The sequence below is a fragment of the Sapajus apella genome, unplaced genomic scaffold (assembly GCF_009761245.1).
Source record: "Sapajus apella isolate SASKATOON/1434 unplaced genomic scaffold, GSC_monkey_1.0 scaffold2, whole genome shotgun sequence".
NCBI classification, from domain to species: Eukaryota; Metazoa; Chordata; class Mammalia; order Primates; family Cebidae; genus Sapajus; species Sapajus apella.
In genome coordinates, this window is record NW_022436942.1 from 6,636,508 (window position 1) to 6,653,091 (window position 16,584).

At 34.5% G+C, this 16,584-nt stretch overlaps 1 protein-coding gene across 19 annotated transcripts in view; it reads left to right on the forward strand.

The window, feature by feature from the left end:
- C2CD5 (C2 calcium dependent domain containing 5) overlaps positions 1 to 15,497 on the forward strand; it is a 93,693-nt gene extending 78,196 nt beyond the window's left edge. For 13 of the 19 annotated variants that reach the window (XM_032287459.1, XM_032287379.1, XM_032287443.1 and 10 more), the window contains 5 exons: positions 6,731 to 6,781; positions 7,686 to 7,787; positions 9,107 to 9,297; positions 12,271 to 12,417; positions 14,176 to 15,497. In XM_032287459.1, coding sequence (XP_032143350.1) covers positions 6,731 to 6,781; positions 7,686 to 7,787; positions 9,107 to 9,297; positions 12,271 to 12,417; positions 14,176 to 14,307 — 623 coding nt within the window. In that variant the 3' untranslated portion in view covers positions 14,308 to 15,497. The remainder of the gene's footprint in view (positions 1 to 6,730; positions 6,782 to 7,685; positions 7,788 to 9,106; positions 9,298 to 12,270; positions 12,418 to 14,175) is intronic. The other 6 variants (XM_032287389.1, XM_032287474.1, XM_032287425.1 and 3 more) reach the window with 3 other exon arrangements.
- Positions 15,498 to 16,584: the final 1,087 nt, after the last annotated feature.

Consider the following 16,584-nt stretch of genomic DNA (forward strand, 5'->3'; position numbering starts at 1 on the left):
GGAGTGAATAGCGAAGGTCCCTGGATCCCCTACTTTTTTGAAACAAAGCAGCTTTGATTCCATGTGTTTTTTTAGATGGAGTCTTGCTCTGTCACCAGGCTGGAGTGCAGTGGCGTGATCTTGGCTCACTGCAACCTCTGCCTCCCAGGTTCAGGTGATTCCCCTGCCTCAGCCTCCCAAGTAGCTAGGATTACAGGCAGGTGCCCCTACGCCCAGCTAATGCTTTGTATTTTAGTAGAGATGGGGTTTCACTATGTTGGCCAGGATGGCCAGACAGACCTTGTGATCTGTCTGTCTCGGCCTCCCAAAGTGCTGGGATTACAGGGGTGAGCCACCACATCTAGCCAATTCCATGTGTTTTTACATATCCATCTTCTGTATGTGATTTCACTTGAAGAAAGGGGTCTCAAAAAGTTTGAAAACCATTGATTCAGATCATGCCACCCTTTGTTGTCATCATCATCTTCATCAGACCATCACATCCAATATGAATATATGTAAAACTTTCTATACTAAGTGCTTAACTGTAAAACCTATGTGCTTTTCCCTGAATATTGCATTATAAGATCATCAGTAAACACTTAAAACTGTATCTGTACCTTTCTGTAAATATTTCTGTAGTTTGTAAATTGTGGTTTACGTTGCATGCTTATTTATTGTCTTGTGTTTCCGCAAGTCTTTTCAGGAGGACATGGGCTAAATACAGTTTTTAAAGTTATCTCAAAATACTTTGGAAAATTTGAGGGTAAGATAGGTTTTGAAAAGGCCTGAAAAATATAACAGAGTCTTATAACATAAATGGAGTAATCGAATGTTGTAACATGACAGAAGGCAATGTTTTGAAAAATTAAGCATAGCAATTTAGTGGAAATAGGAAGAGAGGAAGTAGAGTGTTAGGGATAAATGCTCAGAAGACTTGTCTGATTTTTAAAATATGCAACCACAAAAGGCTTAAAAGTCAACTACTGATACTGATAAATAATAGTTTTTAAATCATTTTGTTAAGTTAGATATGGTGATAGGTTTTTTTTTTTTTACTTTCAGTAACTTTGAATTCCAGTTTATATTTCATGTTTTTAATCACAAATAGGATGATTGTTAAAATTTTTTATTTCCTTTTATATTGGGGGAGTAGTTTCAAGAGCCAAGCATAGTATGTTTATTAATACTTCCATCTTTTTACTTGTAGATAAACCTTTCATTATCTTTTTGTGTTATTGAAAATGGGTGGATGTCATGTAAAGAAACGTTACTTCAGTAACATGTATCTTAATTCACTGTGTAGAGTAAGCCTGGGTCTGAACTGTCCATCCATGTTCAATTTTTTCCTTCCATCATTTGTTATATTTGGTTTTGTTTTTAAAAGTAACAAAGTAGTTTGATGTGTGTCTCAAATTTATGGTTGATTTGGTGTTACCTTGCTGGTTATCTTGATTTTTCTGATTTGATATATTAACTATTGCTGAGATTAAATAATTTATTAAAGGATAGATGATATGGTATCAACATGAATTACTTATGTTTATACAAGAGTGTGTTATGAGAAAAATGATAGCTATAGCAAATTTTAATAAAATGTTTGTTTTTTTCTCCTTATTGATATCCAAACGAGTTTTTCTATGAAATTATTTTTAATAGGCTTTAAAAATAATGTGTATATATATATTTCTATATATATATAAAAGAAAGAACAAAATGGAGGGGGAGTTGGTGGAGGTATCTGGGAGAAGAGTAAAAAAAAATCAGCAAGATTTTTTTCATAGACTTCAGTTTATCTCAAGAATTTTATACATGTAATTTTTATAAAAAGTTAGCGTATTACTTTAGAGAAACATTTAAAGGCTTATATCTTGAGCTATTGGTTGCTGTATTGTAAGGCTTAAGAACTTAGATTAGACAAATGTGTATAAATCATGTACCACTTTAAATATATTTTAAATTCTTAAAAAATATTAGCTAAGGTAGGATAATAGTTTTCATTAGAACACTGATCCTTTAAAGCTTTAAAAGGGTTTAATTAGATCAACTTTAGTTTTAAATATTGGTGAGTAAAACTGTATAGAAGACATTTTTTTTTTTAATACCCACCTTGTTTCTTGTTTTGCTTTACTAGAGTACTTTCCTCATGTTCGGTGGCATAAGCTATAGGCTGGCAGGAATATTCTATTTATTACATTAGCTGCTGACTGCTGTGGCAAGTAGTGGTTAAAATCTGAAATTCGATATTAAAGAAAACAAGTTGGCTTGTACCCATAATACACTGTACTTCAAAATTAGGTGTCTACATTAGAAGTTTTTTATTGGAGGCTAGAAGAGTTATTTTTTCTTTTGTTAAGCCAAATCACTTTTTTCTTTTTAGAGACAGTCTCACTTCTAGATTATAGTTTGTTTCAATTTAATGTCTTGCTAACACTGTTTTAAGCTAGCAATTAGAAGTGTACATTTGTTAAAAAAAAAAAAGTGTACATTTGTAGAAAATACAGAAGTTAGCTTTTACTTTTCCTGCCAACTAATGGTTTGAATTCTTATGACTATATATAATTCCTTATACTAATTAAAAGCATTTTTATATATTGATAGTACCTTGCACCTCTGTTGTTTCTATTTTTTTTTAAAGCATGTTTTTTCACTATGACCAAGTGGCAGCAACAATAAAAAACTGCTGAAATTCTCCATGTTTTTGGATAGCCAAATACTAAATGGCTAGTTTTAAAAGGAAAGAGATGCTTAGGGGAAGAGAATACAAAAAATAGAAACTAATTAGAGGAAAATGTGTGAAAAACTCATCCAAGAAATGGGAAGGAAGGAAAGAAGGCAAGAGAATTGATGGAGAAGTAGGAATAAAAAATCTTTATCTCTGTAGCTTCTTCAAGGCAGCTTGAGGTCAGTGAAATCCACAGTTAGAAGAGGGAGTAAAAAGCAAAGAAAATTGAATTGAGTTACTGACAGAAAACAGATTATTTGGAATAAAAGCTATAAAAAGATAGGAGTGAGAGGGGGATTGCATACTTGGAAATGGAAGCAGGAAAATCTAAGAAGGGGACTGAAGCAGAAAGACAAGTGGTTTAAAATGTTGTACACCTTTAATTAGAAACTTAAATGACCCAAATAAGAAAGTTAATTGTCTTTGAAATCTAATGTATGTACTATCTAGGTATCACAGTTGAATTTTTCCTTTGCAAACTGTCCAAACTGAAGCTAGTTCTGTCTTTCTTTGTGCCTTAGTAATTTACAAGTGTAATATGGCAGTTTCCTCATCAATTCATTGATATTTGAGAATCATCATAGATCAGGTTTTTACTGAATGTTAGAGATATAATTTGTCTACCTCAGTCATTAAGTTAGATTTTGTAGTTATAGGACATAACTAATCAATGCGTTATTCATTGATGGAAATTCCTAAAGAAACATAAAACCCAGTTTTGATCATAATAAAACTGAAAATGTTTAAATAGGAAAATAAAACATAAATTATAATGATTCCCAATTGCATATATTTTAACCTACCAGAGAATCATTTCCAAATTTGTAGGATTTCTTTTTAGTTTTAGTAATATTTAGAAGACAGATAATATTTTCTCAAATATTCTTTAATTTTCTAGAGCAAAGGTGATCGGTAAATCCTAATGATATAAAGTGAATAGTCAAAAGATGTACTGATCAGTGTAGAAATTTATTACTGTAATTGTCTTAGTTTCTTTGGTACTACTGTGACAAAACACTTGAGACTGTGCAGTTTATAAAGAAAAGACATTTATTGGCTGTCAGTTCTGGAGGATGGAAGTCCCGTATCAATGTACCAGCATCTGGCCGGGGCCTTCTTGCTGTGTTATAACAGGGCAGAAGGGCAAAAAGAGAGGAAAAGGATGTCAAATCCCCCCTTTTCTAATGGCATCAATCCCACCCATGAGGGTGGAGACCTGTCCTAATCAGGCCTTAAATGTCTTACCCTTTTTTTTTTCTTTTTTTGAGACAGTCTCCCTCTGTTGTCAAGGCTGAAGTGCAGTGGCGCGATCTCCTCACTGCAACCTCCACCTCCCAGGTTCAAGCCATTCTCCTGCTTCAGCCTCCCTAGTAGCTGGGATTACAGGCCCCTGCCCCCATGCCTAGTTAATTTGTTTTGTATTTTTAGTAGGGATGGGGTTTCACCATATTGGCCAGGCTGGTCTCGAACTCCTGACCTCAAGTGATTTGCCTGCCTTGGCCTCCCAAAGTACTGGGATTACAGGCGTGAGCCACCGTGCCTGGCCTTTTCCCCCCCCCCCCCCCCACCTTTTTCTTTTTTTGAGACAGGGTTTTACTCTGTCCCCCAGGCTGGAGTGTAGTGCTGTGATCTTGGCTCACTGTAGTCTTCACCTCCTGGGCTCAAGTGATCCTCCTACCTCAGCCTCTTTAGTAGCTGGGACCACCAGCACCCCCATGCCTGGCTAATTTTTGTATTTTTTTGTAGTGATGGGGTTTCATCATGTTGCCCAGGCTGGTCTCGAGCTTCTGGGCTCAACCGACCCCACCTAGGTTTCCCAAAGTGCTTGGATTAGAGGCACAAGCTACTGCCCCTGGCCGGAATGGCCTACTTTTTAATACTGTTAAAATTGCAGTTAAATTTCAACAAGTTTTAGAGGGGATGTTCATTCAAATAATAGCAGCAGCTAACAAATACCTTTGTCATTGGTTATGAGGAGTTATTTAGAAGAATGGAAAAGTCTCAGACTTTAGATGTACTGGAGAATGTCTGAGGGAGGAATAATCCTTTTTGTCATTATGCTCATTTCCACTAAACTGCTTTTAACCTGGGTTAGTTTCCCTCCCACACCACTAGACATAGGACTTGTTAAATACTGCTAGAGTGCACTAGGGGAATAATAAAACCATAGTCCTGTTTTGCTTTGCTAGGGTTGTTTATTTGGGACTTGTGAGGTTATCACTTAATAGTGACTTCTTAAAAATGCAAAATAATCTTCTTTTATTAGATGGGAAACCACATTATAAGTAGACTGTTGTGTGGCTTGAAACTCTGTTTGCAGCTAGAAGGGGGATCTAATATAAGAAGCATTTGTTTCAAACTCTTCCGTATAGATCTACAAATGGCACACAACTGAGCACAACTCAACAAAGCCTGAAAGACTTTTGAGGAGATTTCTACCCTTGAATAGTGAAATCTGATGTTTTAAATTTAGTATTAGCCTAGAGACTGCATGTTGTTTTATTTCTTTTAAACCAGAACTCCCGGTTCGTCAGTGAGCCAGACTGCATATATCTTCAGTACCTTCTCTTTTGAAAAGTCTATCACCTGGGAAACCAAACTGATCAGGAGGAGCAGAGGGTCTGGAAGTGTGAGGTCATCAGACATTTGAGGTATTCAGACCAGTCCAAGGTGCTGATGTCTATCTGCTGCTGGGACCAGCTGGCCTTGGACCTCTTCAGCCTTTTTTTCTGGGAGAAATATTAAGATAGCAAGCATGTTAAAAGATGAACCTATTCTCCCTAAGTGAAATCAAAATCTTCTTCCTTAAACACTTTGGTTTTTCAGATTTTTATTCAGATGCATTTATATTTGAGGGCAGGGAATAAATATTTTCCCTCTCTTTTTTCCCTCTTCACCCCTTACAAATTTTAGGGGATAAAAGTAATAAACATATATAGTGAAAAATTCAAATACTACAAAAATCACATAGTTCAGAATAAAGCTCCCTTCTCCATTTCCTTCCCCAAGAGGCAGCTACTTTGAACAGTTTACCATCTGTCTTTCAAAGACACTCTATTCATCATTTTTATAAAAAAGTATTTTGCATATCATTGTGCCTTGTTTTTTCCACTCAGTATCAGAGATGAGAACAGATACTAAAAATACATACTAAGTAAATACATACATATATTTAAACTGACCAACCCAAATGATTCTCAGTGGTTTTCATGAGTTATTTCTAAATTGGCAACACTATTCTTTTAGTTGTAAAATTCTTTGAAACAAAAATTTAAATATTCTAATGTGGATAGAATATGAGCATGAAAATAGATTGTGAAGTTTTTTTATAGTGCTATTTAAATTTGTACAGTACCTAAATACCTGTAACAAAAAATATCAGGGAAAATTCTGGATGCTGCTGTTGTGAGGTTACTGGAAAGGGAGTGATGCTGGCATGGGATTCCTAGTTATCTCTGTGATCACTCTTAGTTCCACAAAGTCTTGATACCACCAGAGGGAGCTGTTGATACTGAAGTCCTCAAATGAAGGAGTTGGTGGTGAGGAGAGTTAAGACTAGGGAGCAGCTTATGCTGATCTGTGAAGCATAATAATTATCTTGTCTGTAATTTTTAATTTTATAGGCTCTTCCCCACAGCAGACATTTCCCTTCCATGTTCCATTTCAGGTATTCTTCCCAACACATTAACACTTTTCGCTACCCAGCCTCACATCCTGCTTCCATCATACTCACATTTGTTACTGTGTTTATATTTTCTTGTGACTATAAAGTTTCTGAAACTCTTTTTGTGTTATAGTAAGCAAGCAGCCTTCTTTGGCATGGTATTCATGAACTGAGCTAGTTTTCATGTATCAATAGAAACTGCATTTTAAACCTAAATACTTCTATTTGGTTTGCTTTTGCAATGAAGCCATAAAGATTTCCTTCTATTCTTCTGGCTTATAGAAGATATTAACAAATAACAAAGAAGAGGTACTGGCTTGTACTTAGCATCTGAGCTAATGTTGTTCATATTGTCTTATTAGAACACCTGGAGAGTGCAAGTTCTAACTCAGGTATACCAGCTGCACAGAGAGGTGAGTTTGTCTAATTAAGCAAATAGTCACCAAAGGTGTAAAATTCTAGTTTGGTGGTGCATAAAATTATAGATGTCAAAGAAATGCACTGGGCGATATGGAATAGATGCCAAAATCTGACTTTTTTTTAGGTAGAATATGTTCTTTTAAAAAACATCAATTAAACTAATATTTAAAATTTTAGTATGTTAATGGTTTCCCAGTTTCTAAGCATAAAATTTTAGCTCTTTAAAATTTGTTTTCCAGCTTAGCAGTACTAAAAGTTATTCTTTTTAAAAGGGGAACTTGTGAGGCTCACACCTACCCCAACCCCATGTTATCAGAGGCTTTGTTGCCCAAAATCACACATGGAAGCAAAACATTAACAAAAATGACCCTTTGGTTTTCCTGTTACTGATGGTAGAAAGAAGATATTTTAGTAACAGATAAATCGGCCAGTGACTTTTTAAAATGTATTATTCAACTTTGATTCTCTCTCTTTTTTAAAAAAATTAGGGTAAAACTAAGGAAAGGAATGATTCACAAAGTTTTGTTTATAAAGTTCTAAAATAGAAACAATGGAAATATTGTAAATTAAAAAGAATGGGAAATAACGTTAGTTAAAGCACAATGTGTGGTCCTTTCATAGATATTTATGTTAGACCCCACTCAGGCTCTCCCTAAGAGGCTTCATAACTACGACATCACCAAAAATGCTCAGCCTGCTAACTAAGAACTTGATTTTGGACAAATCAGTGTCTAAAGCTTGACTCTTTACTATCTCTCTTATCTGACTTGAAAAGGACCATTCTTTTTCTGAGTTACAGTTAAATTACATCATCGAAAGGAGTGTTAAGACGAGTAAGAGACATCATCCATATTTTTTTCTTTGTTTTTTTCTTTTGTTTTCTGTCTGTGTTTTCAGCAACGTCAGTTGATTACAGTTCCTTTGCAGACAGATGCAGCAGCTGGATAGAGCTCATTAAACTGAAAGCTCAGACCATAAGGCGTGGATCAATTAAGACAAGTAGGCGGATGTTTCTACCACATTATGATAATCTGAGAAACATATCCCTGATTTCCCAGTGGTGAAAGCTAGACCTTACTACCCAGTAATAACATTGCCAATGTGTCATGTATTAGAGTGTGAAAGCTGCAGACTCTAATGGTCATTTAGACAAAGTTATTGAGAGGCCTTTAGATTTATTAATTTTACCTATAGAATTGTGTTTTTAAAATTTTCCTTTTTGTGCAGGTATTATTAAAAGTATATAAATAGATATTATATCATTGTAGTTGTAAGGAAATTACCAACTCTCTTATTGAAGAGACATGCTTCCAGGACCCAAGGTACTATTTAATATGTAGCATCTGTTGGTTTATTAAGTGCAATATGGAGAGGGCTAAACGAATAAAGAATTTCTGGAGAGAAGGTAGTTACCTCTTACCTTACTGCTAGGATCAGAATCATTACCTATATGCTATCTATATCCCATGTGCTTTGGTAAATTTTGAGGTCAGTATATTTGAGTGAAAGAGCTTACCATATATTAAAAGAGGAAAAAACTACATTTCAGGGGAAAGAATATAGGATGTGAAACCCAGACAGATCTGGTTCTGAATCTTAGAAGTGCTACTTTAGTAGCTATGAGACCTTGGGCAAGTTAAGTAACTTCTCTAATCTTCCATTTCCTCATGCATGAAATGGAGATGATGATAACCTAGTTGCTGGGTTGTTGTAAGGATTATATGTATATATCTGGCTTAACGGCAGTTATTTAGTAAGTGGTAGCTATTCTTTTTTTTTTTTTTACTTTATAAACAACTTTTAACTAGCAAAGGTCATTATGTTAAGCTTTTAAAATTATGAGTTGGTTTATCGAAAAGGTTTGGAAAACAAATACCTTACAATTAGTTAATACAAGGTTTATCTACAAGTTGACAATGATGAAGTCGTCTGAAAAAGATGGAAAAATTGCACTGGGAAATATAACAACTTTCACACTCTCCTTGTAATCATTTGTTCCTACAGCAGATAATTTTAATGCTCTGCCGCTTTTTCTTTTTCTTCACTTTATAACCAATCATTGTGTGTGTAGCTATACTGCATCAACATTTTCTTTTGCAGGAATGCCATTTTTCTTCCAAAAGAATTCCATTCCAGTATTTCCTCTCATGTTTTCTGTCTCTCTTTTTTAATTGCATGCAGTGCATGATAATTTCTTTCATGACATGGCTTAGCCTCACAGACAGCTGAATGTTGTCATCACTTATTTGGAAACCTCAGGGAATAATTGTGTTACCAGTGTCTGTTCTAAATGTTTTCTCCTCTTTCTCCAATTTTAGCTGTGACAGTTGAAAAAGCAAGTCCAGTGGGTGATGGAAATTTCCGGAATCGTCCTGCTCCACCTTGTGCAAATTCCACAGTTGGAGTTGTTAAGATGACACCTCTTTCCTTCATTCCTGGAGCAAAAATAACTAAGTATCTTGGGATAATTAACATGTTTTTTATTCGAGAGACTACTTCTCTTCGGGAGGTAATTTTATAGAAGTTATTTCATTGTTTTTTTTGAAGTTTCTCTGAAGATTTAGTAACAAAACCAAACAACTCTCAAATTGTTATTTTTTGCCAAAAAAAATTTACAAATGTTTATTTGTATTTTAATAATCTATCTGGCTTGAGTATAGATTAGATTTATTTCATTTAGCAGCTGAGATTATCACAAGAATTGTGTTAGTTTTATTGTTAGAAATCTTAGAACCTTATCATATAGTAAATAAGCAAATATCTGTGTTTAAATAGAAGTTTAAAATGCCCTGAAATAACAGCTTAGGTTTCTCAGTAGTTATTTGCCTGTTATCATTGAAGTAGTGATTTTAGATGTTATATCTAAAATATATATATTGCCTGTTATATATATTTTTAGAAATTCTTGACAGATCACATTTAGAAATAGTAGAGAACTATATTACAGATATATGTCTAAGCAGATAGTTTATATAATTTAACTCTGTTGTTTCTTCCTCCTGAGAAAGGAATGAAGCTGCTCATTTTTTACTTTCTCCAGTAGTGTATGAGGATGACATTTCTTCAGTCTTATCTCACACTGAGTATCATTAAACTTTGTAATATTTTATTTGACGTGGGAAAAGTTCAGAATCAGAGTCAGCCTGTTATATCTTTTATAATACAGGAATTTAAACTTAAGAAAAATTATGTTGTGTCATATGTTATGGAACAGGGCTACCAAGCACATTAATGTTGTGAATAGGGACATTTTTTAATTACTGAGGTGTGACATACAATAATCTTTTCAAATTTTATTTTAGCTGCAGTTTATATTTTTAAAAAATGTATTCATTATAAAGATGACTTAGCTGTGCTTTTTCACCAGCAGTGTTTCTGTACTTTCTTAGGAATAACATCCTGCATACTCTCTTTAATATCGTGCTAACCATTCTGTGCCTAGCACACAGAGTAAACACAATATATTTTTGTATAAAGGAATGAATAGCTTCTGACAGATTATTTAATTAGTTAGGTGGATGTTTTCTTTTAGGTAAATTAGGCCAGGCACGGTAGCCCATGCCTGTAATCCCAGCACTTTGGGAAGCTAAGTCGGGTAGATTGCTTGAAGCCAGCAGTTCAAGACCAGCCTGGCCAACATGGTGAAACCCCTTCTCTACTAAAAATACAAAAATTTGCCAGGTATGGTGGCTCATACCTATAATCCTAACTACTTGGGAAGCTGAGGCACGAGAATTGCTTGAACCTGAGAGGTGGAGGTTGCAGTGAGCCAAGATTACGCGGTTGCACTCAGCCTGAGTGACAGAGTGAGACTCTGTCTCCTCCCTAAAAAAGAAGATACATTTGTTTTTATATCATTCAAATTATGTTAAGATGAAAAATAAACTATCAAGATATTCTCAAAAACCTTTCGATAGAGAATTAAAATAGATGATACTTCTACATCCATTTAAATTTGACAAAGATTTGGTGTGAAAAGCTGGCATATATTACGAATTAACCTTTTCTAGTTGCTCTTGGTAGCACATGGATATTACATTATTTTGAATCCGTAACATTTTATTTCCTAAGCCGTTTTGACTGCTTAAGCTCCCATACCTCAAAATGTTGCTTCTTGTTAGATTTTCCTTCAACAGAAACTTATAATATTAACTGTGAAGCACAATATCCCAAACATGTTAGTTGCCTGATGAGTTGTTTTCATACATTGAATTAATATTTTTTAAATTAACCCTCTGTAGCTACTGTGTCATCAGAATTTATTGATTTGATAAACAGGAGGAAATTGATAAAAGTCAAAGAAAAAATACACTGAACTGTGATTGAGTTAGAGGCAGGCTGAAGCAACTCCCTTAATTTTTTAATTACAAAAAGTTATCTTTACAAAACTATATGTAGGATCCTCAGGGTTTTCAGAAAGATGTGATCTACTAAAATGGTTTTCTAATACTGCAGTCATTTTCCCCCTTAACTTTGAGTTTAAAGTTGGAAATTTATTCCTAGACTATAAATAAGTCCCAATAGAATTTGTGGAAATGTAGGTTAAAAAGCATTTTAGCCTATTGACTAGCCTTTAATTTCTGTTTTGCTTGTTTTTGAATATGGAACAAATACTCTGAAATACTGGGTTTTATTTCCTAGCAGTTATATATGGAATTCTTATTATATGCATCTGTTGAACTAAATGTTAGCATGTAGTTTTGTGCAAAACAGATACAGTTCCTGACCTAATGGACTTCACAGTCTAGTAGAACTGGAGCATGGTGGACATAAACAGTTATTCATATAATTAGTATATAATTACAAGGGAGAATAAGTAATATAAAGAAATTGAACAGAGGCTATCAGAGAATATAATAGAGGAAGTTACCTTAGAGTTCACAGTCAGAGAAGGTATCTATCTCTGAAGACATATGTAAATTGGGACTAAGGAGTGAATGAGTTGTCCTCTTAAAAAATTGAGTGAAAAGTCTTCAGGAACAACATGTGCAGTGACCCTGGAGTAGGAAAAGTGTTTGTACATTTGAGAAACTGAAGAAAAGGCAAGTTTGATTGGAACACGATTCAGGTTCAGAATGAGAGATATGAATAGCAGGTAAGTTTTATTGTTTAGGCTTGCCATCAATTTGTTTTAATGATGACGAGCATGATTTGATGGAGATATTGAAGATGGAAGCACAATTTGAATGCTTGCCCTGCCATTTACATGCTAGCTATTTGATCATAGACAGTCATGGGCAAATTATAAATTCTTTGAGCTTCAGCTTTATCTTCTGTAAAGTAAGGATAGTGAATCCTTGTCTGGACACGTGTTCAGTAAATGTTCATTCATGCAGTAAATTCCCATTGTGAGGGAAGTTTAAGTTATTTGTTATATTAAGATAATTTAGGATGTTTTAATATATATCCTTTGACATGTTGTATACATTGCTATATCCACACACGTATATATAGTATGATTTTCTTGTGCATTATTATTTAGGAAGGAGGAGTTAGTGGTTTTCTCCATGCTTTTATTGCTGAAGTATTTGCAATGGTGAGAGCTCATGTTGCTGCATTAGGAGGGAATGCCGTTGTCTCCTACATAATGAAGCAGTGTGTCTTCATGGAGAATCCAAATAAAAACCAGGTAAGATGCAGTTAAAAATTCCTGATTGGCAGGAATCTGAGAATTTCTTCCATGGCCTCCTATCCCTAACCTCCTTCAAATGAGAATTGTTCTTTAGAACTATTTGAGTCTAGATGCTTAAGACATTTTAATGAATTTATTAATAACCATGGTCATATATAGTCACCAGTCAATACATGCTGTTTTGACATCTCAGGTGACTAGGTATTATTCTATCATGTCTGGAATTTGTGCTCCTCAGTTACTGTTTCCACCCTCTTTTTGGTGGGTGTTTAGAAAAATATGGATGAAGCCTCAGTGGGCCTGTTTCCTCTTTTAACTGAATGAACTATCTTAATTTTGTTGTCATGCTTATGCATGTCTTTATAGCTTAAAAAAATTAATTGTAGTCTTATTTGGTATCTAAAATGTTTTAATAGGTTGTACATGATTCAAAATTCAAAAACGTGTGAATGGAAAAGTCTCTCCCTGTCTGCTGTTCTAGCCAGTTTTCTGCCCCACATGCAACCAAATTTTTTAGGATGTTATTTTTATTTTTATTTTTTTGGTAACTTCTAGAGATGTAACACTCCAGAATATGTAACCAGAGAGATTTTAGATACATAGAGGAAAAAATATATATATATATAGTCTTTTATCTCCCAGTTTAATATAAGTGGTAGCTTTACAGTACATACTGCTCCTCAGCTTGCTCTTTCGCCTAATTTTTCTTGGCAGTGTTCTCATTTCAGGTCATAAAGATTATCTTTATTGTTCGTTACAACCACATAACACTCCACAGTATAGATCGACCAGAATTTTTCTAATTAGTCCCCTACTGATAAACATTTAGGTTGCTCTCAGTAAATGTTGTGCTAATACATACAGTGCTACAAAAAAAAATGTGATACGTAAGTATTTGGCACAAATGTGAGCATCTCTATAGGAAAAATTCCTTGAAACAGAATTGCTAGGTCAGAGTAGCACCTTTGTAACTTCCATAGAGATTTCCAAAGTTCTTCTCCATTGAGATATTTTGCACATTCTTTATATAAATATATATGTGTATATGTAATTACATAAATGATTTCATATTGTATATATCATTTTGCAAATTGTTTTTGTCAATTTATCATAAGATTTACTCTATTGATCAAGCTTTAGGTTATTTTTTACTTCCATATAGTAGTTCAGGCATGAATATTCCACAATTTATTTTCATTTCCCTTTTGATGGGCAGTTAGGTTGTCTCTAGTATTTTGCTATTGTAAACATGATGCAATGCAAAGTTACTTATTAATCTTTGTTGCACACATGCCCAAGATTTCTTTAGGGAACACATATACATGGAATTGATGGGTCACAAAGTGTGTGTTCTCTTTCTCCTTTAAGGGATGGTTCTTTTCTAGATGGTTGAGCTTCCTGCTGCAGTGTTAAGTGTGTTGCTGTTGTCCCATGTCCTTGTTAATACTTGGTAACATCCAGCTTTTTACAGTTTTTTGCCAGTATATATGAAGTGGTGTCTCTTTGTCATTTTAGTTGTATATCTCTGGCTAATAGAGGGCTTGAATATGTGTTCATATGTTCACAGGAGCTCTTTGAGTTTTCTTTCTTGTGAATTGCCCTCTTACCCTTTTCTCATTTTTCTGTTGGATTGTCTGTCTTTATCATAATGATTTAGAAGCCTGTGCTTTTTCGGCTGTATAGCACTGCCCCTTATGTAACAGAATATGAACATGTTGAGTATAACCGAACCTGTCCTGTTTGTTGTTCTTATAGGCGCAGTGTCTTATCAATGTAAGTGGCGATGCAGTGGTTTTTGTTCGTGAATCTGACTTAGAAGTAGTGTCAACTCAGCAACCTACTGCCAACTGCCAATCATCAGGTACTGAAGGTGAAGTTACAACCTGAGGAAAATTAGGAAAAAAGAGCTCAGCTAAATGAAATTCATCTGTCTCTATTATTTTGTCATTAATTATCTTCTTAGACTTAAAATTGAACTTAATTTTAGATAAATAAGGAAGAATTGAGTAGATTTGATTTGCCTGATGGAGTCTTTTGGAGGCATGAGAATTTTCTATTCTTGACATTTTGTTTGCCTACAGTAGACAGCCAGGCCCTGTGGGATCTGAAGGGTCACTTCAGTAAGTTAAGATAAATTTTTAAGAGAACTGTAGCAAAGATGGAAACTTTGTAATTTATGTTGATTTTAATAAAATCATAATTTAAAAAATGAAATGGGAAGATTATCAGGAAATGAGGATAGCTACTGTAGTGTAATTTAGGAAGACTAAGCAAGAGATTTGCTAATTGTTAGTGAGTATGCAGTCTGATTTGAGAAATATGTGGGGACAATGGAGAAAAGTTTTCAGAAAACTACTATGTAGATTTCTGAATGTGTTTTATTTTGATGAGGAATTCAGTAACAACTGGAAAGAAAAAGTGCTTCAGCCATCTTTTGAAAACAAGTTAAAATTCTGCAACTTGTATCTGTAATACATCCTAACTCTTGTAAAAGAAAATAATTTATAATAGCTGGTATCCTTTCATTGAAAGTTTTAATACTGTCTCTAAGGAAGGAGGAAAAAATTATAATTTTGTAACTGGCAACATTTGAGTTAGTATTGAATTTGTCTAAAAGAGGCTTGACTTCAACTGGGAAGAAACTGTCAGTGAATTTTGTTGAAGTAGTGAAAATACAGTTGATCTAATAGGAACATAGAATTATTTTCTAATAATACTACACTCCTACCAAATAAACAGGATTTTACTAATATCTGAGGGATTTTTGATGATGAGTTAGACTGTATTTGGCATAGAATTTGGAAATGTAACTTGAATGTAAATATGCTGCAGAATGTTGAATGTATACATAGAAATACTTTTTCCGTTGATGCCAAATGCCCATTGTAAATGAACCTTAAATACTACATTCCTCCTTTGCACAATAATATTTCTTTACAAAACTCATGATTTTGTTCCCCCACGACAACATACTGCCCTTAATAGTCGTTTCCTTGTTATCACAGGTGTCAATATTTTTCTGTGTTTTGTTTATAATTTTATTTTTTAAATAAAAAGTTTATAAAAAGAAACTGGAACATTTCTAAATCTCTTTTTTACTTCCATCATGTAGTACTGTCAGTTTTCTGAATCACTTTCCATCCGATCATCTCCATTCGTTTCTCTAGTAAACAAACATCTATTGAGCACCTATTAAATACAAGTCTTAATTTTTGAGGGGTGTGTAGGTGTAATTTTGGCTCTTTCATTGTTTCAGGGTAGGTAGGTGTTCATTCAACAGCTGTTTATTGAATAGAATGCCTGCTAGATGGCAGGGCACAGTTTTAGGCATGAACAAAACACATATAAGTTCTTCCTCATAGAGCTTACAGTCAGTGCTTAGACAAGTAAATAATTTGTAAGATGTGGTAATGTGGTATTTTAACAATTGCTAATATTTATTGAACGCTTACTATGGCCAGGCAGCCTAATAAAGATATTTTTGTATTAACTCTTTTAATCCTTATGGAAACCTTACTGTTAAGCACCAGTTTGTAGTTGTGGAAGCTGAATTGAGAGTTTGTGTGAGTTGCCACAAAGACAGTAAATAGTGGAGCCAAGATTCAAGTGCAGGCAATTTGGCTGTATAACCTACATTAGTAAGTGAGAAAATGTGAGTGTAGCTTGGAATAGAGGTACTTCCCAAAGGAGATGATGTTTTAGCTCAGTCATGAAAAACAGTTCACTGGAATTGGGTAACCAGTTTATTCATCCATCCATCTGTTCATCCAGCCATTTGTCCGTCCAGCACCTGTTAAGTGATTGCGTAGTGTGCTCCAGAGTCCTTTCTAGGCAAAGAAACAATAATAACGCAGCTCTCGCTAATTGAGTGGCTGTTTTGTGTCATGTCCTGTGTACATATGTTATTGCTAATACCTAATCCATAAAAGAAGCCAGGTGGCATTATCTCTCTTTTAATATGATTAATTGTATACTCATGGTGAGACCCAGACTGAGTTCTTTGAAAAGCTGGAGTTTCCTTAACCACCCACACTTGCTGCCTATTTACTCGCATAGGCCTGTTTGCTCCTGTGGGCTACCTTTGAAGCACAATCATCTGTGTCCAGATTGGCTCCTTCCAGAAAGGCTGTTACCCTACACCCCAAGAGTTGCTGCTCTTCCACT